This window comes from Pipistrellus hanaki (genome assembly GCF_964339955.1).
Source record: "Pipistrellus hanaki genome assembly, chromosome: 2".
Lineage (NCBI taxonomy): Eukaryota > Metazoa > Chordata > Mammalia > Chiroptera > Vespertilionidae > Pipistrellus > Pipistrellus hanaki.
Window position 1 is genome coordinate 29,845,582 of NC_140504.1, and position 26,147 is coordinate 29,871,728.

Consider the following 26,147-nt stretch of genomic DNA (forward strand, 5'->3'; position numbering starts at 1 on the left):
AAGGATCTCTGATTTTTATCTCTCTCCTTTCCTTTCTTCCTTCATGCCCTATATCTAGTACATGGGCCTGAGAATTCTTCTTTTGCAGAGCTCTATAATTCTTCCCTTCTTTCTTGAATAGCTGATCATCTCTGTCCTAGGCTTAATCTTTGTTTCTCAAGGCTAGTGTCTGGCTTCTTGTTCTTCTAGGACACTTTCACTGTCAGTCGCACAGAACCAGCCAGTGACCTCCTTCAGCTAGCTGTTTGGGTATATCTAGCAATGTGTGGGTTTGAAGCCCTGGGACTTTCAAGTTCTAGAATAACTGGTGATTGAGAAAGTTTTGTTTTTAACTGAAGCGGTTCTTTATTATAACTCTGCTTCCCCCCACCCCAACAGTTAACTTCTAAGATACGTAAGATTTATGGTTTCCTTGGTAGGAGTTTCCAGAAAATGTGATGGTATAAACTCCTTTGACTTTTTGGTATGATCCATTATTATCTATACCTTAACATAATACAGGATTACAAATGAGTTTCTGACATTTGGTCTTTTGAATGTGAGTTTTCTTTTGTAATTTTAAAAAATATCGTAGTGCTACTAGGTCATTTATTTCTCTCACCAAAACAATGGTAATCATGTTCTCAACAGAATGTCATGAGGGGAAAAATGAAGACCTGATCTTTTTGCAGTTTAGGGTAGTATCAACTAGATGTTCTTATTTCCTTTATGTAGGCTTGGTTTACTGATTTAGCCAACAAGTATCTATTGAGCTCTGATCCTTCAGGGATTGTGCTTGGTGCTGTGGGCTAAATGGTGAGCATGTCCTACAGTAGGTGTCAGAAAACTGCAGCCTGTCCTGTAGCATGATCTTGTGAACTTTTCACAAAATGGCTATTACATTTTAAATGTCCATAGAAACAAAGAAGAATTTGGCAGGCCTTTATGTGGCCCACAAAGTTTAAAATATTTACTATCTGGGAAAAAAAGGTAAAGGGGATTATGAGGTATAAATTTTGAGTTATAAAATAAGTAAGCCATGGGATGATGTAATGCACAGTACAGGGAATATAGTCAAACTTCGTACAATGACAGATATGGTTACTAGACTTACGATCACTTCTTAAAGTGAATACAATGTCAAATCACTCTATTATACATCTGAAACTAGTATATGATATGTCAACTATACTTTAATAAAAATTTAGTTAAAATATTTACTATTTGGTTATTTTTAGAAAAAAAAATTTTGTCTACTCTGGTCTTACTAGTAGAGTATCTGCCTTCCAGAAGCTTGTATTTTGGCTGGAAAGACAAGTAATAAACAAGGGAGCAAATAAACAAGAGAATTAATTTTCAGGTTTTGATAACTGATAGGAAGGCATAAGCAGGATGTGAGAATGACTGCAGTGAGGCTGGGACAAGCAGTGGGAGTTGAGGTAGGATTCTTTGAAAAGGTGGCCTTGAGGTTAGACTTGAACAATGAGGAAGAATAGTCCTGTGAAGAGCTAGGCTTACTGACTTCTCACTTCATAGTTCAGCTTCCCCCATCACCTCCAAATGCCTCCTTGCCCACAGAGCTCAGCTAGATGTTGGTTCCTAGGCTGCTTATAGAATCTCTTTTGGATTGTCATCGCCATAGCACCTTCGCATTATAATTGCCTATTTGCTTTTATTCTCCCACCCAACCCTCCGACCCCACTAGACTTGAAATATCTTGAAGTTAAGGCCATATGTCTTGGTAATTATATATCTCTAGTATTTAGCTTATAAATTAGCTTTAAAGTTAAATAAATCTATAAACTCAAAATTAGATTCCATCAAGCAGATTTTGGAAATCGGACGGTTCCTCTAGCAAAACAGATTCTTAAGTTTAAATTCTATCATTTACCTTTTTTTAAATACAGTCTTCCTATTTCTTACTCCTAGCACTTTCCCTATTTCATTTCTAAAACAATTCCTGCCCCTCCCCCAAACTTGCCCATTTCCTCATCTTATTAAAAGACTAGAGGCCCATTGCAGGAAGATTCCTGCACAAATAGGGCTTCCTACGGCCCTTCTTTGCTGCCTTGCTCCCTTCTCCACTGCCTCGCTCCCTCCTGTCTCCACTGCCTTTCTCCCTCCCTCTCCATTGCTTCGCTTCTTTCTCCACTGCTTCATTCCCTTTTGCAAAGCTTGGCTTCCTTCTACGCTGTCTTCAGTCTCTGCTCCGAGCCTGCATTTGCAAATTGACCACCATCCTTTTTCGGGTTAATTTGCATACCACTCTTGATTGGTTGGTGGGCATGGTGGAGGGATGGTAGATCTGCATGTTTCTCTTTTATTAATGTAGATATCATCTTTCCTCTAGTTGATTAATCCAAAAACTAGGGATTATTCTTTATCCCTGATTCTTCTTATTCTCTCACACTTGCCTATCATATCCAATCCTTCGGCACCTAAACCTCTAAAATCAGTCCTGTTCTCATTATTTTTACTATCATCCCTATCCCAGACCAGCCCTATCCTTCACCTGAAGCAGTGTGACAATGTTCTGCTTGGTCTTTCTGCTTACACCTTCCCTTCACATGTCCATTACCCATGCAGAAGCCAAGCAGAGCTTTTTACACTTAAAATAAGATCATGGCAGTCCCTCTACCTAACCACTCCATCACACTTAGAATAAAAATTGAACTCAAAAGCCTGAACTCACAGCCCTACATGAACTGGCACCCATATCTTCAAACTCACCTCTTCCTTGCCCTCAGCTTCTAGCTATGCTGGTCTCCTCCTCCTCCTTCTTGGGCCTTTCTATTCCCTGTTGCCTCTTGAATTCTTAGGTGGAACTCAGTATTAACCAAGTCATCTTTGTGAATGTGTAAGGCAATATATTGATAGTAGCTAATTAGCACAACCACAGTGAACTCCCTACCCTAAAGAATCCCTGTTTTTGATTTTCATTATCATGTTTATGGAACCAAAAGTTCATGGTAGCAGGCAAGTGACTGAATGATAACCCTTGGTAAAGGCTTTGGGGAAGGAACTTGACCACCTTATTGACTTTTAATGGTATTAACTGTTTTTCTTTCCCCCTCTTTTTCCATGCAGAGTATGAGTTGGAAGTAAAGAGGGTGCAAGACATTCTTTCAGGAATAGAGAAACCACAGGTATGTCTTCTGGACTTCTCAGCATAAATGACACTTTCTTAAGTATTTCAAGTGTGCTTTTCTTTTACCACATAGTAGGTAAGCAAAAGGGTCCCTTTCCATTGCAGATTATTCATAAACTATGAAATAGTGTTGCTATTAATGGAGCATGAAAATATAGAACAGAGGTCTTCTGTGTAGTCGTAATCCACTGAAATGTTCTCTGTATTTAGGTACTCTGAATGCAACTAGGTATTCTTCAGAACTTCTAAGGATACATCTCTACCCTACTTCCCCCCCCCCCCCCAACCCTAAGGTCTACAGAACTGTTTTCTTTTAGTAGTTTCCTTTTATCTGTGTAAATGAAATAATAATTTTTGAAAACCTCAGTAATTCTAAGTATTTTTCCAGGTAAATTTCAAAAAGATACTTAAATATTAGCTGAGAAAAATAAGTCCAAAATATTGAGTGTAATGCCAAGAAAAAAAATTGGTGAAAGTGGTGATATTATGAAGTTTTAAGCTTGATTTGCCAGCTCCTTTGAAATGGAAGTGAAAAACTCAAAATGTTGATTCATCCTTTCATCTGAGGTTAGAGAGCCAAGTTCTTGGGTGTGTTTTCTAGCTGAATGGGAAAACCTCGATTCTTCATAAGTTTGAAATACTAAGGCTTTTTAACAGAGGAGTCCAAACATGCCTCGAGCTATGCAAATGAGTTTAACTAAACCTAAAAGCATGAGGTATGTTGGATGAGGGTCACATTGGGGTACTTGTAGAGGAAAGGGGTGTTGATGTTGGGTTGGGGAGTCTGTACTGAATCTGGCAAGGAGCAGATAGCCATTTAGAGTTTTGAGCAAAGAAGTATGCAATCAGGAAAAGCTTACATTTATAGTATGGCAGAAAGAAGAAAACTCCATGAGGAAAACAGAATTCTGGATGATCAAACAGTTAGTTTTGGAGGAGAGAAGGATGGACCCAGAGAGCCATGTCAGGAATCTGTCACCTAGTGGTGGTGAGAAGTTGTGTGAGGGTGAGGCATTAGCCCTGGCAAGGAGAGGTGGATACTAGAGCTGTTCTAAAGAGAAATCAAGAAGGTGGTATAACTTATTAGAAATCTGGTTTTATGATAACTGAGCTTTCTGGCTTAGATGCCTTGATTGCTGTCTTGTCCGGCAGAGGGACACTCTACACAGGACTCAGTTCTGCCCAGCCTCATTGTACTTGGTATGCATTTAATACATCATACTCCATTTACTGTGTCTGTGTCTTTCCCAGCAATCTGTGTCCTCTTTGTGTCTCCATTGCCATTCTCAGACACTTGGAGTTTGCTTTACTAGCAGGGCATCCAGGAGGATAAACACAGTGGGCAGTTGCAGGTATCTGGTAGGTCCATGCTGTGGGGAGAGGGGAGAATGATCAAGCCATAGGAGTGGACGAGAGCTTTGGGGGAGGATAGAGGCAGGAGTACAGAAAAGGCTTGAGGGTGGCAGAATCGTAGGAAAAGCTTACATTTATAGTATGGCAGAAAGAAGAAAACTCCATGAGGAAAACAGAATTCATAGAGAGAAGGCAGAGCAGCAATAGGTTAGTTGACTGTCCCAGATATAGTCACAGACCTCATAGCCCTGTCTCTGTCATGTGTATACACACACACACACACACTCACACACACACACACACACAGTGTTTTTCTTAGTTCCTTTTTTTTACTGCAGAAGGGACAGAGTCGATGTTTCTGAGGACCATGTGTCTAGTAGGGTAAAAGTAATATTGAAATGCATTGGTATTTTCCTTGATGCAACATTTATTAAGCACTTACTCTCTGTAGTTTTTAGACCAAAATAGGCAGACAGGCTTCTTTGTATGTAGTCATGATGTTAGGCAAATATGGCAGGATTGTCATCTAAGAGGTCAAAGGGTCTTACTAGGCTAAAATCATTTCTTACCGGAGGCTCTGGGTCAAACTGACTTCCTGCTTTTTCAGCTTCTCCTAGAAGCTGCCTGCATTCTTTGGCTCTTGGTCCCTTTCATCCTCATATTTCTTTCTGTGACTCTGACTCTCCTGTATCCCTATTTTACTTATAAAATTGGGCTCACCAAGATAATCCAGGTTGGTCTTTGCTTCACGGATAGTGAATTTAATGCAAACTCCCATTTACCTTGCAGGGTAGTATATTCACAGTTCCAGGGGTTACGATGTGTGCATCTTTGGTTGGGGGACCGGATCATTCTGCCTACCATACCATTCCCTGGTACGCACATAAAGCTTTTGGGCCTGGAGCCAGTCCATTCCTCCTTCGCAGCCCAGTTAGTTGTTTACACAACTTTTCTCCCTTCTTTTCTCTTCTTCCCTCTCTTTACCTTTCTGTCTGAAGTTTTTATTCATGATTGTATCTTATTTATCTTTGTGTCCCTCACACCTAGCACTGTTCTTGGCACATTGTAAACCCTTAACAAATATTTGCTAAGTAAATGTATGGCAGACGGCAGTGGCTGCAGCTGGGTTCTGGCAGGTGAGAAAAATGCCTGAAGACTGGCCAGCATCAGAGGAGGCTCAGCCAGCATGCTGGAATGTGGGGGCAGCCCATTGCCAAAGCAAGAGGCCTCAGCCTGGAGGGGACAGACCAGTACCTTGCAATCTGGTTCTGTGGTTTGGGATCCAGCATGGCCATTACTATCTATTGAGACCTTGGCTAATTTAGCCTCCTTGAGCCTAGGTTTACTCGTCTTTTAAAGGTAGGATAATAAATACCACATAGGATTGAGAAGTGAATTATGTACTATCTACAGAGTACTTGGAATGGAGTTTGGGGCATTTCTCTGCACTTTAGAGCATATCATTAGGCAAAAGCGAAGCTCCCTGCTACACTCTGGAATGTGAAGGAGGGTGTCTGACCACCGCGCAGGGGAAGGAGCAGAGCTGCGGAAAGTTCGGCACACAGTTGCATGAAGGATTTTAGTTCTTAACTTTTTTCAGCCACATTTGGCAACACCTCTAAATAAAAGGTAGTATATATTTTTCTTTGAGATTTTGCAGATAATTTGTTTAATGTTAGAAATACTCTTGAGGACTTGTGGATTTCAGTCATCTTTCTAGAATTTTGGGCATCCTGAATTAAGCAAGTCATTTACTGTTTAGAAACCCAGATATCGTAAAGACCCAAATATTTAGTAACTGAGTAAAACAGGGTACAAATACACCAGGTGTTTGTCCTGAGACTCTAACAAGCCTTGGGGACTATACTCACAGCCACCGCTATTCCAGAGAAATAAGCTTGACATTATCCAAAGTGGTATGGGAATTAACCTCTATTAGTACTAGCCACCTCCATCCTAGCATGGTTTAATCCATTTAATGGTGTTGCTAGATGAAATCTTCCACATACTGCTGGGCTCTTTGTTTCCGGGATGTAAATCATTGTAACCTGAAATTGTTGTTTCTAGATTGTTTCCATCTGCTAATATTTAGCTTATAGAAACAATTGCCTTGTTGGCTGCAGAATGAGGAAACTGACCTAGAGGAACAACTGTCCCTGAAGCACTTCCTTGAGAGAGAAGAGAGTTGAGGTTCTTAGCACTTAAGGAATTATAGAAACAGATGACTGTGAAACCCCTAGATTTGAGTATCCTTTTTCCCTTTGAATAATGATCTCTTTGACCCTTTCCTTTTAATTTTCCTTTGTGTTATTATTTGTCATGATGGTACTTTAGAAGTGAAGCCAATATTTTTATGGTAATATTTCCTTAACATACTTCCTGATTGGATCAGCAGACCACCCACATAGTAAAATCCAAAGGCCAGACCAAATTTAGAAGTTACTAACTCACATAGAAATATTTTTAAATCTGACAGTGACAGTTTATTAACTTTATGAGAGAAAATGCATTTTTGATCCAAATAATATTATTTACATATCAGATGGCCTGGGATAATCAGAAGAGAAGGGGACAAGGAGAGAGTTAAGGATGCAGTCCTGTCATTTCGGAATGTGTGTATACAGATGCTTTTAACGAACAACTTTCTCGATAATAAATACCCAGATAAGAATGATTTCTAAGAATGACTTGCATTTAGAAGTAGATGGTGGTTTTATGAGTCCTTCAAGATACCTTAAAGCAGTTTAATTTAAATAACTTTTATGCAAATTTACACTAGCGACTCATACCACGGACCCTTTTCTGTCACTAGGGCCAAGACAAATGTCACATTGGGTCTTGTCCAGTAATTTTATAATTAGAAATCACCACTTTAATCACCATTACAGAGAGTGACTTCTGTTTGTGGTGGAATAATTAAACATGGGAAGGTCATTCAGTTTTGTGGCTTCTGAACTTCTCTTTTTGGCTAACAGCCATGACAGTCATTGTGGTGATCAGATTATTCATGCCCCAGTTCAGCCCAGTGGTCACTGCTCTGAGAAAGTTTCCCCACCAGGAGAGAAGTTTGTGAGCGCACTGCTGCTCAAACAGAGGCGTGGCCCAGCTGGAATTCCTCGAGTCCTGAATCTCATTAAGGTTAGCTCCCTGCACACTTGGAGGAAATGCAGATCTAATGCGGAGGATGCCCTTTTACATGATATTCTCCTGAAAGGCACCATGTAATTTCCTGGCATCAGCCTTGAATTAGAAGCCAGTTCCTCGCTCTAGTAGAGACAAAGCCCTCTTTCTCTCGGCTTCCACGGCCTGAAGAAAGGAAACCTGAGGCCCAGGAGTCGGTGAAAGGGAGGCAGCAAGGGCGCACAGGAGGGGTTTGGCCCCATAAACGTGGAAGTAATCAAGGTGGCAGGCTGGCTGCTTAGCTCGAGGAAAAAATTCCAGAAGCCACTGTCCTTTGAAAACGATGCTGAGTTCTCAAAGGGCATTTCTGATTGACTGTCCTTTGGGAAGACTGCATTTGCACAGGGGTCTGTGTTCAGGTGAGAGTTTCCTCTTTAAGGTTCACTCAGAATCCAGGGAAAAGGTGAATAGTATTAGTTGATGCTTCCAGTGTTGTACATCACTGGAAGAAAGGAGAAAGTTAATTTAACCAAGTCAGAAAGGAGAAAGAAAAAAAACCTTCTTAAGAGCTGATGGAAAAGATAGGCCAAAGGGCTGTGAATTGATGGGTACTTTTTCAGCATCTGAAGTGCTTGCTTTTGACAGCTGTGACGTGAACTTACTTCACACCATCATTCATGGAATGAATCAGTGTTACTACTCGTTGTGCTCCTGTCATAGCAGAGCAACACAATTGAAAGTTTCCCAGTACCTAAGCAGCCACCTTTAAATCATAAATTGAACTTTTCATAGCAAAATATCTCTTTTTAAGTTAAAAATCAAATATAACACTTAGTGCCTCAAGATTACTCATTGATGGTGTGCGAAGGAATTCAGAAAATACTCTGGTGCAAGTGGTAGAAATGCTGCCTTAAATGTAGTCAGGAGAACAACACACAAATAATCAAGCAAAGCACAAATACAGTGCAAAAAGTGTCCAATACAGGTCCCAGCAAAATGTAGCCAGAGCTCAAAGGAAACAGTGGTTAGTTCTGAGCAGAGGGCCAGGCAGGACAATGCAGAAACCTTTCCTGAATCTGTCTCAAGCATGTGGGTCCCTATGCACTCTGTGTCTCTGCTCCGTGTTCCCTCACTTGTTTCTCTCAACCAAATCGGTGCTCCTTGAGGTAGAGGGCATAATCTTAATCCCCTTTATGCCCACAGCCCCGCACAGATAGGATAGCAAGTGAGGTAGGGTTTAAAGAATAAGCAAGGGCAGCATCTGTGCTAGATCTAAAAGAAGTTTGCTAAAGCCAAGAAAGCAAGGAAGTCAAAAGCTACTAGTAAGTCACAGGGTTTTGCAAGAGGACGGCATTCTGAAGGGGTGTCACCACTGCATGGGGCAGAAGGGGTATGGGGGGGTGGGGGACAGAGATTGCTAATCTGGAGACTCCAGTTTCATTCTGTAACAGTGTCTCAGATTTTTTAAAAAGGTGTGTAATGCTAGTACAAGCCCCTGTCAGAAACTCAGACTATCTTATTCCCTTTGATCTTTATTTTTCAACCAACATTTCTAAGCACCACTGCTCACAGTAGAATATGGCCAGGCCCTGTCTTTAGGATGTCCCACAGTCCAGTGGGGAAAGGAGACAAATGCCATCAACATGATCAGCAATAGTAGAGTTATCAACAAGGTTCTGTAGAAAAGAGGAACGATGATGGGTTATATACTTTTGGAAAGGCTACTTGGGGATAGCGAGGCCTGGCTGGGCTTTTGAAGGGTGAGTAGAGGTTTAATTAAACCATTGGTTAAATATATTATGATGCTATATCTGTACAGATCAGGAATAATATGGAAAAAATCTCCGCTAAAAATGGAAGGAGTAACAGATGAAAATAGAGACTCAATGTTTATTTCCATTTTTACTATTCATACTTTAAAATAATTTTATGTTACATTTTAATACTCTAGACCACATATGTCAAACACAAGGCCCGCGGGCCAAATCCAGCCAGCCAGGCCTTGCAATGTGGCCCGCACCGCGCTGTCATCACTGCACTCCGCTGTCAGTTTATGACATTGTCAGTTTATGACTGTTCAGTAAACCATTCGGCCCGCGATTTAGGCTGGATTTTAGATTTTGGCCCCTTCTCTGATTGAGTTCGACACCCCTACTCTAGACAGATCAGATAGAGAAATGGAAGACAAAAAGAGGGAGATTGTATTGTTCTCTTCTATCTACAGCCTAATACTCTACAGCTATAAAATATGAACATGAAGTTTTAGCATCTGTTTGAACTCATAGTTGGTTTATAATATGTTATCCAGAGAGCAACAAAATATCCTTTATAAAATTAGAACATTAAAGTTCTGTTCATAGAGTTATTTTATAGAATTAGACCATGCATTAGGTTGGGTTTCTCCAGAAACATACTCTGAAACAAAGATTCAAGAGCAAGTAGTGTGTGTAGGGAGGTGCACCAGGAAGCACCATCAGAGGGAGGAAGGGAAGGAAGCCAGTTCAGGATCTGTAAGTGATCAGGCTACAGCGGTTGGCAGCTGGGCTCAGTTCTGCTGAAGATGCTGGCAGATACCGTAGTCTAAGACAGTGATGGGAGTAGACTGAGGTTTTTAGAGTCTCAGACCGTTGTGTTTAAATGAAGTTTTAAGCAGAGGTTAAACCAGAAGGATTAAAGCAGAACTTGAAGAGGTGAACTGTTCACCTCCACACAGGTTTCTACCCCATCATCCTGGACCTTGGTTCCACTTTCGTATCCCTGGGTTCCGGGGAGCCTGCAGCACTTAAAAGGAACATGATTTGTAAGGCACAGGGGGTCCTCAAATAGCTTCTCATCGTTCCTATGTCATGTTGCTGAGATGACATAGAAACTTAATTCTTGTTTATATCAATTAGCCTATGGTAAGTTTGGTTTTATTGTACATCGTTTCACTTAAAGCTGTAGAACCAATTGACAATGTTAAGTGAGGACTTACTATCTTAGCTTTGCAGGATAACTCTAAACCAAGCAAGGCTTTGTGACTCCTTCCACATAATGAGATGGGCTTCCTGATCATGGAAATCTTACATTTAGCTTTTTATCTTTAAAAAATTACCAAGCTTTTTACTGTCTGGAGAACTGGGTATGAATTACATAGGACTTGGATGAAAGTTTGCGTTATGAGGAAGGATGTTGTAGGAGCTATATTTTGGCCATTAGGTCTTGACAAGAGAGCGCCATATAGGAAGCTTCTGTTTTCTGTCAATAAAACAAAATTATTTACCTTCCATTAAATCTGAGCAAGTCTGATGCCACTACTAATAATCACAAAAATGTTACTGGAAGAAGTGTTTGGTTTATGTGAAATGGATTTGAATACTTTTGTTCATGTTTTTCTTCTCAGGTTTCTAATATTCAGGCAAGAGCGGTTGTGTTGTCCTGGGCCCCCCCTGTTGGACTTTCATGTGGACCCCACGGTGCCCTCTCCTTCCCCTACAGTTATGAGGTTGCCTTATCAGAAAAAGGACGAGATGGAAAATACAAGATAATTTACAGGTAGTGTGCATTTTCTCATGTTTCTCTGCTGCTAAATAGTGAAGCTGACTTCACTGAGGAAAATTAAAAACAAAGGAAACTTTAAAGGCTTTGCAAACTTTCCTTTAAAGTGTTCATTTTAAGAACTAGTGATAATTAATGTCAAGAGTTCATTTTGTCCACAGTAATTAATCAGAAATTACCATTCTAGCGCTATTTGGTGTTGGTAAAATATATCGTTTCATTTTGTTAGCTTGTCAAAATAGAATCAATGAAAACTTCCCATTAATGTCTATTAGAAAAGCATGAGCATGACATTTAGTTTTTATATACTTTATGCACTCAGACCTTTCCGTAGTCTTTTTTTTTTTTTTTTAATTCTACAATATAGTTTCATGGTTATATGAAATAACAATTTCACCATAATTCTTATTCTCAATAGTTTTCCAGCCTGTAGAAAAAAAAATGCTTTATAGCATTTCATGCCAAGACTTTCTTAAATTCTTAAACATTTAGCACACAGAATAAGGAATTATCTCCTTCTGCTTATGGACTCCCAGGTATTAGCCATTCAGATGGTTAATAGCCATGTTCTAAGTGCGATAAAAATCTTTTTTTAGTGTCGTTTTTTCTTCTTTATAATTATGGGGACTGGCTCATTTGGAGAGCAGGAAATCAGAGTCCATTTTGCTCTGACTACTTGTGCGAGCACCTCTGGAACAACTGGCCACACAATCCCCACTTGCTGGGGTCTCTCTCGTTCCGTTGCTGTGTCAGTGTGCAGACTTTGTGTCTGTCTGGCCTGTTCCTCATTGTTAACTTGCTTCAGAGGCATGTCTTCTGGACCAAGGAAAGGGGAGGAAATAGGGAGGGAAGGCCTATAGCCACTCACTCCTCTGGCTGCCCAGAGTCCTTCTGTTGTCTCTTCCTGAGATGCCTACAGGAATGTCCTCAGGGTCTCCAACATCCACTCTTGCTCCCTACAGTCCGGCCTCCATACTGCAGCATCTGTCAGACAGTAGCGTTGCCCTGTCTGAATGAGTCCCCCGCAGTACTGAAAATTAAATCGTACCTCCTTCCTCTGACTCACAACCATTTGGTTCTGTTTTGAAAACTCAGACTCGGTAGAGACCTTAAAGAAATACAGAGCACCATTTCCCCCAGCCCCACCAAGAACTGAATAGATTGATTCATCAGTGTCAGATAACCATTGCTGGCAGGAGCCAGAGTCTCAAGTGCTGAGAAGGGCTAGGCAGGTAACATAAGTGAGGAAAGCAGAGGTTGGGAATGAGGTGAACAGGAGAGTTCCTGTCTCCATCTAAAATAAGTTGTTGCTAGAAGGGACTGTAGGCCTAGATTTGCTAATTCTTTGGGTGTTTTGTTGTTTGTTTGTTGTTTTATTTTTTCAAGAAATGCTGAAAATCTGAATTGTTATATAAACTTTCCTAATCTTAAACTATTTCAGCAAATTAAAATTCTTTAAAAATACTGTGCAGTTCAAACAATAGTGCTTCAGGCAAAGTGTGGAGATTGGCCTCCAGTTTATAGCATTAAAAAGTGATTTTTATTTGAAATAATTTTAAACTTATAAGACTTAGCAAAAATAAAGAGATCAAGAAATATGCGTGCATCCTTTACCCAGATCCACCTGCTATTAAGTAACCACAGTGCAGTTATCAACTTCATAAATTTACCCTGATACAATAATCCATTGATCATCCATTTCTAGTTTTGTCAGTTGATCAAAGTGAGGTCTGTAGCTGCATTTCCTTCCCCTGGAGGATAGGATCCTGTCTAGGGTCTGATACTGTGTTTAGTTGTCATGTGTCGATAGCCTTCTTTATTTTGGAACACATCTACAGTATTTCTTGGTTTTATGGCAGACTTCCTTCAAGAATACAGTCATGCCCTTGCACATCCACCTCACCTTTAAAAAGTGTTAATGTTAATGAACTCTCCTTTATTTTATGCTGATGCCTCATGATTAAGTTGAGTGTCCGTTGCAATTTCTGATAATACAGGGTGTCCCCAAAATGCATATACACACTTACTGCTAATAGCTTAATTGATTTTTCTTTTTTTTCAGACAGACTAAACTTTTAACAAAGAAAATTCATTCTAAAAATACTACTGGAAGTTTGAAAATGCAGTTGAATTACAAATACTGCCTTTATAATTATTCAAAATGTGTATATATTTTTGAGAGCACACACATTAATAGCTGATAACTCACTTAATTTTCATTCTGTTTCAGGTTTAATTGATTTGAAATAATGAGTAAAGCAAGACTAAGCTTTGAACAAAGAAAAATTATCCACTATATTTTTTTATGGGGATACATAAGAGATAAAGTTTATGGTACAAACTGGCAACAGTTGATGAATTGAGGGCTCACAAATACCAAACGAAATGATTATTGATGCTTGTGATATTGCTTTCTCTTGAGTTATCAGCAGTGCCTGGACCAGAATGGTCATCAGTTTGAAAAGAGGCATTAATAAAAATATTACTCACTTAAAATTTGACAGTGAACTGTATGTTATTAAATACTGACTTTATAATCATTCAAAGTGTGCATACATTTTTGGGGACACTATATAAATGGTTTTGTTTTATATAAGAGCTACTTATTGGTATTTATACGTAAGGGAAACAGATTGAGACTTTATCAGGATAGTTGAGAAGCTGAGGTAGTTGGGGTTCCTGCCATGGTGAGTCTGGGAGCTGCCTTCAGTGGACAGCTGACACCGTTATTTATATTCATCTTGTCATCTTAATTTGCTTGCTTATTTATTTACTTATTATGTATTTACTTTGAAGAAGTGATAAGTGGACCTTTAATAGTAAGTTTAATTAGCCATTTTCCATATTTTGGATGGCATAATTAAAAGGAATCTAATTTTCTAGTTCAGAAAGATAATACTATCAAGTGGGAAAGTTTATTTCTGGTTTAAGGTAGAATCAGACATAATAGTTTTTGAATCATTGTTTGTACATGACAGTAAGACTCAAATCCAAAACCTGTTTTACTTTTGAAACTAATATCCTTGATTAATGAGTAATTTTTCTTTACAGTGGAGAAGAATTAGAATGTAACCTGAAAGATCTTAGACCAGCAACTGATTACCATGTGAGGTAAGTTAGGATCTGAGAATTGAACAGTATTGGAGAATTCAGATTGCTAAAATCAATCATGTGCCCCTTTAAAAGTGTTAAATTAATGGACCTCACCTAACTCTAAGTTGCAACACCTTGGCTCAGTGTCATCCATTCATTCTTGAGTGCTCTTCTGTTCTGCCCTCGAGCATCATGGTCGGGAGTACACAGAAGTGCTTTTGGCAACAAAAAGGTAGGTGATAGATTCAACACATTTTTCAAAATTATTTTTAAAGGTAATTTTTATTTGATATAGTCTTCTAAAATTCATTGGACTGTTAGTTTAATATATAATATTTTCTTTCTAACAAACGGATATTTTGCCATTGTAGGCCATAAATATAACCATATGTTTAACCCATATGACCAAATACCTTACCAGATTTCAAGAACACCTTTAGACCTTTGTTTTTGAAATAAGACAAATAAAAATTAACCCAAATCAGCAAAACATTGAACCTGAATATGTAATCTTGAACTCTTACTGTGATTTTTCTAGAATCTCTACTGTGACGACTCTGGAAGAAGACCTAGCTAATCTTAGGCCTGTGAAGTAGAAATATAATCTATACTTTTACAGAGCTCATTAGATTATTTAAAGATGCATCCATACATCCATTTGCAAATAAGCAGCTTTTGGAATGTGATTCATAACATTAAATTTTTTAAAATTTCAATTCAAAAGTTTATTTTGCTTAAGTTAATTAATTACTATTTGGTCTAGCTCTCTACCTGCCAGAGAGAGAAAGTTCGTGATCTCTTTTCGTATTTAAAAAATTATCTCCAGAAATTGTAATTTTATTTAATAGGACACACAACATTTTCTCTTTTTTCTTTAGTTATATATGTGTATATAATAGTTGTATAATAAAATTGCAAGCATTAAACACACATCCTTTATTACACTTTCCAAAGGTTAATTCATACCACATGTTTTTTTGTGGTGGGTGGAGACAGGAGAGCCTAACAGGAAGTACATATTAATTATCAGGACTCTTGAGTTCTGGTGTGGTTCTGCCATGAATTGACTGTTTTAACTTTGGTCAACCACAGAATCCCTGTCACAATTTTCTCAGAAAGGTACAGTAGTAGGGCTGAGCTCAGGTTATAATACCGTATTAGCTGCACAAGTGTTTAAAACTAAGTTTATATTAACACGTAAAGAGCAAGGTGTTTTATATTCAGTCATAAAGTGTACATCTGCTTAGCTGTTGTAGTGTTTAGATGAACTCTTTTGCAACCATCTCTTCCTGTTTAAATCAAAACTTTTTGGGTTTTGAATCAATTAGCTTTAGCCCAAACACATTGAACTTTTCACATAGTCTGTTCAAACAAAAAGATCTGTGTAATTTGTGAAGCTGGGATGATAATAGAAATAGTTTAATCATCCTGTCAAATGGTCGATTTAACAATGAACCAGAAAATGAAACACCGTATTGGGAGCCATGGAAATGTTCTTCATTAGTCATTGTTAACATATGTTTCCTTTTTTCTCCATCTTTTAACAGTTTATTGTTATTGCTTTACTAAAGGTTTACTTTATTAATTTCCTGCTCATTCATGAGCTGATAGTATCGTTTTAAACAAATTTAATTGTCATAAAGAGTTGGGTCTGTATTTACCATCCTGTCTGTTGTTCCCCTTCATTTCTTTTTAACCACTTTTACTAAGGCTTACATCTTGAATAATTGCTCATCAGTTATTTTTTGTTTTTTGTTTTTACTGCCATATATTTTGAATACCTTAAACTTCTGGGCAGATAAAAGGAATACTTAATGGATTTACCAAACAGAATAGATGCATGAGGTGGTTACCATCTAGAGGCCTTAGACCCGGATTCTCTCCTGTCACATCTGGACCCCCGACACTGTGACATATATGACACACACCTGCTACTACACATGCATTCTGAGGCACCACCCACTATTATTTGATCTAGCTCTCTGCCTGCCAGAGAGAAAAATTATGGTCTCTTTTCATATTTAAAAAAAATTACCTTCTAAGAAAAATGTCTACAGCCCAGATTTGTTCTTGCCTTACCTAGTGTATAGTCCATCTAGCTCATTCATTCTCCTTCCTTAAACAGTCTTTCATTTTTCAAGCAAGAGAAGAGTCTTAAAACTTACAATCATACTTAGATTTAGCTTCCTCTGCCTTGAATTGCTTTGGCAAGGCAGCAGGATGTAGAATGGAAAGAGTTTGGAATTTGGAGTTAATGGCTTGGTCACTTAGTAAAGGTGTATTCTTAGCAACCCATTTAAACATCTGTGGCCTTGTTCTCATTCATAAAATGAAGATAATAATGATACCAGCCTCAGAAAGATGGTACACTTATAAGGTGTATAAATGTGCTTTTTGTTGTGTTTTTCCAAGGTCATTGCAGGTTTCCAACACTAAAAAGAAAAGGGACTTCAAGATGCAGGTTTTTTGAACCTCTGTATCATTTGACTACATATTATTCACTATTCTTTTGAGGTAAAAAGATATACCATACATGGCACTGGCAAAAAGAAGCAAAATCTTTTTCCTATGGTGTAGTTCAATTAACATTCTCAAAGTTTTAATTCCAGAGATGTAACCTTGGATCAAGATAGTAGCTTCAGCCGAAACCGGTTTGGCTCCATGGTAGAGCATCGGTCTGCGGACTGAAAGGTCCCAGGTTCGAATCCGGTCAAGGACATGTACCTTGGTTGTGAGCACATCCCCAGTAGGGGGTGTGCAAGAGGCAGCTGGTCGATGTTCTTTCTCATCGACGTTTCTAGCTCTCTATCTTTCTCCCTTCCTCTCGGTAAAAAATCAATAAAATATATTAAAAAAAAAAAAAGACAGTAGTTTTAAATTTAATAGTCACATATAAGGCTTCAAAAGTCTGTGTGGAAATAACAATCTAAAAAGAATTCTATTACAGCTGCAAAATGACCAATTATATTCATTGTCATTTTTGTTTATATATTACTAATTTATTTATTTTTTAAATATGTTTTTATTAATTTCAGAGAGAGGAAGGAAAAGGGAGAGAAGGCTAGAAATATCAATGATGAAAATCATTGATCTGCTGCCTCCTACATGCCCCTTACTGGGGATCGAGCCTGCAACTTGGGCATATGTCCTGACTGGGAATCAAACTGACCTTCTTGTTCATGTGGCAGTGCTCAACTACTGAACCACATTGGATGGACTATATACATTACCAATTTAGAAAGTGTTGCCCTGGTGGACATCTGTGAAGCCAATGATGAAAAGGGACACATTTATTTTAGCACTGCCAAACCTCTTTCATTTCCCTTCCAGTTTTTAATTTTGCATGTTTTGTTTAAGGCTTGCAGAAGTCTTTATTCAAGTCAGTCTTCTGTAGAGTGAAAGGTTTCTTTCTCAAATTATCTACTGAAGTCTCACGTAAGGCTTCTGTCCTTTTTTTTTTTTATATAATATATATATTTTATTGATTTCAGAGAGGGAGATCGAGAATGGGGAGATAGAAACATCAGTGATGAGAGAAAATCATTGAGTGGCTGCCTCCTACACACCCCCTACTAGGGATTGAGCCTGCAACCCAGGCAGGTGCCCTGACCTGGAATCTAACCATATCCTCCTGGTTCATAAGTCAATGCTCAACCACTGAGCCATGCCAGCCAGGCCTAGGGCCTCTATCCTTGTTTCTTTTGGTTTGGCTATTCTGATTTCATTCTCTTTACACTGATTCCTCAATATCTTTACATATTGCTTTTCCTGATTTTCAGCTTTTCCTCCCTCTTGTTAGTATGTCTTGAGTTTACCAATCACTTATGTGAACTTGTGAAGCAGCAGTCTCTCAGTCATGGCCTTCTGTCACTGAACTACCTAGTGAGTTTCTAGGCAAGAACAGCTCTTCACTTCTTGCCATCTCACTGTTATTACAAATCATTTTTAAGAGACCAGTGATATCCTTGAGACAATGCTGCAAGTCATGTGGCTATGGCTATTTAAATTGGCACTTGCCATGCCATTTAGGCTACATTCTACATGGAAAATTATATCCTGAGACATTTCAGGTTTTAAAGTTTTTTTTCTTTCTCACTTTTTGTTATGTAGTTTTGTGTTTCATTGTTTACATGCCTATTCAACTGTTATTCTTTCTTTCCCCCTGGTGATTGAGCAAATTAACACTCCTCTCTTACGTTGATTTTCAAAATTTTAGATATTGGATCTTGGGTTAGATTTTTCTTAAAGTCATTACTTTTATATTTGTTACCCAGTTCTTATACAGATCTTTTTGGTTTACTATTGTTGAACGTTAAAAAGGAATCAATTTGTAATTGTCCAAGTGTATTTATGCAGTGCTTTCATATAGGGCATTGTATCATGTATTATATAAAACCACCAATACAAAAATCTCGTGTGAGTGCATGAGAGGGTGTGTGTGTGTGTTGAGAAGGAGGAATGAGAAAAATCCAATGAGTATATACATCTATATGTACATAAGTAAATTATTTTTTATAATACTTATACAGAAGTATGTAAGTTTCTATACATAAACATTTATATGTTTACTTACGCAAATAAATATTTATACGTATACAAGGAAAAGCATATTTACCTTTTAATTGGTAGTTTTATAGTCAATACTGCTATTGAAATAATCATTTAATTGTGGGAATCAAGAATTTATATTTTTATCAATGATAGGATAATCAGGAATTGGAGTGATGGAATGGATAGCAATTTTATGATGAAATTTGAAGCAGTTTTCCAGTTGTTGGCATAAACAACTTGGCAAAGAAGTTGCCCAGAGATGATATCATGTCATAACATTTCCCAGAAAAATTATGTGATGAAACGTTTTAAAAAATATGGTTGACCAGCTCAGTGCAGAGTTATGAAATACATGTTATTGACCAGCAACTGTGGCTCCTAGTATGTTACAGATGTTTTGGAAGAAGCTGGAAGCAAATTTCTGAAATTCTTGGAGCACCTGTTTCATAAATATTTAGCCAGTATTTAAACTGAAACAAATGTGAAAACCAAACACCAGGCTAATTATATTGTTAGGAAAAGGTATTTTTGTATGCTAGATAAATGCAAATGGAACTGAACTGTTTGCTGACTTATTTAGCCTAGGAAACTAATTGTGTTTCACAAACCTTCCTATCACATGATGCTACTTGGAGAAAACACATCACCATCATGTGAAAACATGATTGCAATATTCTTGGAAATAGTAGCATAATTTCCAGAGAATTCCCTTTTATGTAAAAGTTATTGGTAAAAGTCAGTAGTTGCTATCTGTTTATTGAACAGTTTTTAAAAACATGATTAAGATGTAATCATGATACTTAAATATTATGTCAGATTTTAGGTACTGTATATTTTTATTGCCATGTAAAATGGATCCTGTTTCCTTTGTGGACAAACACTGACTCCTAAATTAAATAAACTATAACATGCTTAGAGTTTAAAGACGAGGAAAATAACTCCATGTGGCCCATAGGACTGTTCATCTTCAACCACCTCAGATTTTTTGTTGTTGTTATTAATCTTCACCCGAGGATATTTTTCCATTGATTTTTAGAGACAGTGAAAGGGGGAGGGACAGACAGAGAGAAGCATCGATGTGAGAGAGACACATCATTTGGTTGCCTCCTACATGCACCCCGACCAGGGAGAGGGAACCTGCAACCTTAGGTATGTGTCTTTGACCAAGACCCTGACCCTTCAGTCTGAGGGCTGACACTGTCCACTGAGCCAAATCGGCTAGGGCCCACTACCTCAAATTTTTACTTCTCCCATCAGATTCTTTTATCTTGATTGTCATCCTCCCAACCTGGCTGCCATGAGCTCCCATCACTCACTTTTCTCTGGCCTAATAAGTATGGATTTCTGACTCCAAGAATCTCATTAAAAAGAAAGAACAAACTTGACTGAGTTCAGATCTCCCCAGATAACTAATTGCAGTCTGATAGTACTTTGCAGGCTCTTTCCCTGCCTCCTTTTCCTCTGCTCACTTATCTGGATGGATCTTTAGTGCCAACCGTTTATTGTGAACATTTAGGAGCTGTCCTACAATAGTATCATTCCCAAGTGCCTAGTGATTGCAAACTGAGATGCCTCCAGGGAACCTAAGTGAGTAAAGTGGGTTGTGTAAAAGGCATGTGAGTTCTCTGAGCTGGACAGCATCTGCCCATCTGAAGGGGGTGGGGCTCTCAGCTCTATCTAATTACTGCCTTGCTTGCCGAAACTGGTTTGGCTCAGTGGATAGAGCATCGGCCTGCGTACTGAAAGGTCCCAGGTTCGATTCCGGTCAAGGGCACGTACCATGGTTACGGGCACATCCCCAGTGGGGAGGTGCAAGAGGCAGCTGGTCGATGTTTCTCTTTCATCGACGTTTCTAACTCTCTATCCCTTTCAATTCCTCTCTGTGTAAAATCAATAAAATATATTTTTAAAAAATAAAAATAAAAATAAAAATAATTACTGCCTTGCTGGAGTGCAGCTCAATGTTGCTAGTTTTTAAGAGGAACCAGAGGTTCCTTTTCTAAAATGAGAGGTCTCTGAGATTTTCCTCCCTGTTGGCTCAATATTTAATTTTTTATTTCAGAAATAGTAAAAAATGACAGTGTTTTAATAAACTGTCATATACCCATCACCCAAATATTCATTTTCTTGGTGTCCTCATTTCCCCCTTCTAGCCCATGCAGTTAGTTTGAAATAAAGTTTAGACATCGTGTTATTTCACCTATAAACCACATTACTTTTTTCACACACCCATTCAAAACAAACAAAAATGATAAACTTCTTAATGTCTTTAAAATCCAGAAACTGCTCTCATTTCCTCATCTGTCCTAAAATTGAGGGTTTTGTTTTTCTCAGTTTGTTGTAATTGGAATTTAAACATGGAGTAAACTTCTCTTTGGCTGATTTCTTACAAATTTCTTTTAAAATATAGGTTTTCCCTCCTCTCTTTTTTTCTCTCCTTTTGCAGTTTGTTTGTTGGGATAAAGTTTTTGGTCCTGCAGAGTTTTATGCAGCGTAAAGCAGGCTGGCTGCATCCCGGCAGGGCTGCTGAGTGTGTTCCTATTGGTGGAGAAGAGGCTTCATCAGATATAGGCTGCACTTTTCTGGCAAGGATATCGTGGACAGTGGCTCGGTCTTTCATTAGAAATGCACATGTCTGCTTTTCTGCTTTGTGATGATCACTGCCTCTATTCTTTAATTCATAGGTGGCTCTAATATTTAAAAACACTATTTTGCATTGCCCGCCCCTATATCTTGGAGGAGCTGCAACCTATAAGCCATTCTGATCTACTAAAGTTAAGGATGAAACCCTTCCCTTGTCTGGAACTTTCTATGATTCATTGTAAGTTACTCCCAGTTAGGCTGACCTGGTACATGAAAATGATCTTGCCCAGTCTATCATTCAGTTTTACATTATCCTGTGTCTACTCACAGTGAGGGCAAAAAAAAAAAAAAAAAAAAAAAAAAAAAAAGAGCATCTCTTTTATCACGTCAGGTGGAGAGCATCCTAATGATAAAGCATTCTTTGGATCAATGTCATGATGTCTGTCCTCCATAAGGCAAGTCAGCCAAATATCTAGTGAATATGTATTTAACCTTTTAGAATTTTATTACTATGGGATAGGGCACAAGTAGGTTTACAGTTGTTCGTACAGAAAATAATACAATAATAAATAAATAATAATACAAGTATAAACTCTGTGTCTTAAATACTCCATTTTTCCATAAATTTCTCTAGTTGTTTTTCATGTTGTAGAATGAGGGGAACTGGGCTGGGGCGTTTAGAGAAACATTGATTGCAGGATGAGAGAGCACAGCAGGCAATCCAGTGTACCAGCTAGACTTCCACAGTTGAGTCCAGCCGATCTAACTTCCTAGCTGTGTAGCATTGGGACATTTACTTCATCTTTCTAGACTTAGTTTTCTTGTCTTTAGTGGGAACTCACAAAAGGTCGTTATAAGAATTAGGGCTTGTCCTGGCTGGTTTGGTTTGGTTCAGTGCATAGATCATCGGCCCTCAGAATGAAAGGACCCAGGTTCAATTCTGGTCGGGGCACATACCTAGGTTTCTGGTTCGATCTCCAGTTGGGGCACGTACAAAGGACAACCAATTATGTTTCTCTCCAATTGATGTTTCCCTCCCCATTCCTCTCATTCTAAAAATCAATGAAAACATATCCTCAGGTGAGGATTTTTTAAAAAGGGGGAACAGTGGAAAGGAAGATGGTAAAAATCAACATAATCTAGTTTTTGTTCTTTGAAAGGCAAATGGTTTTGTAACAGCACAATATAAGTTTTTTTCTGGAGATACCAGCATGCATGTTCAGTGTTGAGCCAGGTGTTTTAATGTGCAGAGTGTACGTGTTTAATGCTGGTACCAGGTGCAAGAGTTAACTCCTCATTGGTAAGCTGTACCTATACATTGTGGTTTTTTTCAAATTAGAGATGCAATGAGCAGTGGGAACTGGTTTCTGTGTGTGAAACATATGTATTTCTACCTAAATATTTGCAATGTTATTCAAAGATGCCCCTGTTGTTTGTACTTTTTTGCTGCCTCTCCAACCTTTACTCTCATCACTGCTTCTTGTCTCTTTTCACCAACTATTTACTTTTAGCCTTTTTCCAGACGAAATTAACTGAAGAGAGACTTGTTGGTTTTCAGAATGTATATTTGGAGACCTTTCTGGGAATAAGGATATTTTCTTATTTAGCATAGATTTTTTTCAGTCAGTAGACCTTGCCTATTTTAAATGGGGCTCGTTGGTTCTAACCATTAGCAGCAGGAGAGAGGCATGTTCCCTCCTGGGGTGATTATCCCCTGGGAATGCTGACCGTAGTGAGAGGAGGACAAGGCCACCAGCGAAGAACATGAGCCGTGGAATGTACTACATAAATTCCGTTTCTCTGTGGAAAACTCAGCTAACAGCCCTGGTCTTCTGTGATGGGCCGGGGCCCACTGACTGTACTTATCTGCTTTGTTTCCAGGGTATATGCCATGTACAATTCCGTGAAGGGATCCTGCTCTGAGCCAGTGAGCTTCACCACCCACAGCTGTGCACCTGAGTGCCCCTTGCCACCGAAGCTGGCGCACAGGAGCAAAAGCTCACTGACCTTGCAGTGGAAGGTGGGTGGCTCAGTGTCAGGAACAGGCTGAGGTCTGCAGCCATTTGAGACATTTATGTAGCACTGTTCCAGTTTGGTGATGGTGTTTGGTTTTCTCCGTAGTAACTATCTGAAATAAATTACTATGCTATCAGAAGTTGCCAACTCTCTGAAAGGAGGTGAGAGAGAGGACTGCAAAACCAAGCCTTAGCTTTGTTTTCAAGGGAATCTGGAAAATTTCTTAGGATTGTAAGCGATACACTATAAGTGATATAAATACTGAAAATAACTAAAATTCATCACTTTTGAATGGTTTTCATCACTTTCTAATTCACCTCAACAAATATTTGAGGATTTCAGTAAAAAGTTTTTGTGAAGATTTATAGATAACGTAGGTTCACAGCGCTGTTGGCTTCTTTTAGTGGCGATTCTGAAATGTTTAATACTTAAAACTGCCTAGGATGATTTGAATTTTAAATGACATTCATCAAGATTTTACTAATTTTTACTTATTAGATCTTATCAGTCAGGATTGCTAATTATTGTTAAAAGTCCAAATCTTATAATGGTTCTCATGAAATACCATTTACTGGCCACAAATGATTCTTGCCAAAGAGAGGCCCTTCACAGATTTAATGAGCTTATTAGTCAGTCATACTTTTGTGTTTGCAAGCAGATAATAGGTTGTTATTAATCTCTATAGCAATTATTTCTATATATGAATATTTTAAAATACAGTTTAAATGTAAAATTTATAAAAGGAGAGAGAATACGAATGTATGGTATTTGGGGAGAACATTAACATGTGCAAGGAATGAGATGGTTAGTGATAGTTGTTATTGGTAAAGAAATGTTTTATCTTCTTGTTCCTATACCAGAGGGTCAGGTTTATCTAGGAGGCGGGAAAAGCAGTTGAGAGCAGTGGTCAGCACAGAGCCTGGCCTCCTCTAGACCCCTCTCCCGTGGGCAGCTGCGTTCTCACTGCCAGCGGCCCACACCGAGTGTGTTATGTGGACAAGGGCAAAGTTTAAACTGGCTCAGAATCTGAACTATTTTATTTTCCTTTCTGGCTTCCAGGGATAATCCAGGTCAGTGATTCCCCACCTTTTCAGAGTTTGAACACCCAATCGGTCATTGTTATTTAACTTCTTGGAGTATACACATCCATTTTTAAATGTGTTCTATATTTACACATATATGCATATGTAAATATATCTTTAAGTAAAGAATTAAAATTCATTTTCTTGGAAAATATAAGAATCCTTCCTAAGAATATCAGAGGGACCCGGGGTCTCACCTAAAGTTGGGGATCACTGATATGTGCTCTGCTGAAAACCTAGCTGCAGTACAGGTTTCAGGCAGACTAGCTAGCAGCTTAAGGGAAAAGTTTTCTCTTGAGGAAAGTGTTGCAAATGTTTTTTCTCCCTTTAATTGTGAATCAGAGACCGCCTCCTGTTCCTTTCAGCCATGTGCAAACTTGAAAGTTCTGAATTTAGTTCAGTTTTTATTCTAATGTTCTTAAAACAGATTTCCTGATCTCAGTCTTTGGCTGCGGGAACAAGGACAGGGGACCATGCTCCGGCTGCCCACCTATCCTGGAATCCACAGACACTGAGAGGGCTCAGCAATGGCAGACAGGGGGGAACCAAACCAAGTTGGTGTTCCCACCTTCAAGGATTCAGTGGCTCCGATGGAGCGAAGAAACAATTTCTCTACAGGCTTATGAGCCGTTATAAATGCAGTTCTCTAAAACTTGACCCCTATCCATTAATTTAGAGCATTAACCCTGTCCACAAAAGCCTAAAAAATTGCAGTGCAGTAGAACATATAGCACTCACCTGAAATCTGGGTCTGGGGACTCAGAGATTATATGACTCAGCAAGAGGAAGGAAGGAAAGGAGGAGAAGAGTTTCGGTATTAATTTACCTAATATTTACTGAGTCCCAGATGATGTTTTATTAACAATAATAAAGCAACGGCTGCTGTTTACTGAGTGCTTCCTATGAGATGAGGTAGTTTAGTAGTTGATTTACATATATTCTCCCAGTTACTTATCATACACATTCATTCTTGGAACAAGAAATTAAACATTGATATTAAGCAGCTAACATCAGATCACACGTGACAAACAGCCGAGCTGGGCTTCAGATCAGCTCTGGTGACCAAGCTGCCTTCTGCTAGAGGCAGGACACTGCATTGTGGGAGCTCCTGTTCTTTCCTGGGGAGGAGCCAGGCCCAGGTACTTTCTCTCTCTCTCTCTCTCTCTCTCTCTCTCTCTCTCTCTCTCTCTCTCTCATCTCTCCCTTCCTCCTTCATATATATATATATATATATATATATATATATATATATATATATATCCCTCCCTCCATATTTATCTCGCTCTCTCCGTCTATCTCTATCTCTATCTCTCTCCCCACTCTACTACCCTGGTGCCGTGAAGAACCCCAGTGCTGCACTGCCCTCTGGCAGGTCTAATTCTGCAAAACACTATTCTCCGAAGTTCTCTGCTCCTCTGCCCATTGTCCAAGGCCTGTTTTCTCAGTGAAGCAGACCTTTTTCTAAGAAAAAAGCAAATGATCAGACTTCTTTTTGCTAACTTGTAAGGTCTAACAGTCTCTGGTAATCTAGTCAGAGGATCCCATTTTTCCTCATTTCTGTTTAAAAGGGGAGCAAACTTTAATACTATAGAAGGCATTCTGATCTTAAGCACTTAAAACAAAACAAAACAAAAAACACCTGTATGGGAGAAGTTAGGAAAATATAGATTCCAACTCTGAGCCCA

General features: G+C 38.7%; 1 protein-coding gene across 6 annotated transcripts in view; it reads left to right on the forward strand.

Moving 5' to 3' along the window:
• Positions 1-26,147, forward strand: part of FNDC3B (fibronectin type III domain containing 3B) — a 311,128-nt gene that overhangs the window by 212,129 nt on the left and 72,852 nt on the right. For all 6 annotated transcript variants that reach the window (XM_084874157.1, XM_084874153.1, XM_084874152.1 and 3 more), the window contains exons 7-10: positions 3,067-3,125; positions 10,983-11,134; positions 14,189-14,248; positions 23,246-23,384. In XM_084874157.1, the coding sequence (XP_084730283.1) occupies positions 3,067-3,125; positions 10,983-11,134; positions 14,189-14,248; positions 23,246-23,384 (410 nt within the window). The remainder of the gene's footprint in view (positions 1-3,066; positions 3,126-10,982; positions 11,135-14,188; positions 14,249-23,245; positions 23,385-26,147) is intronic.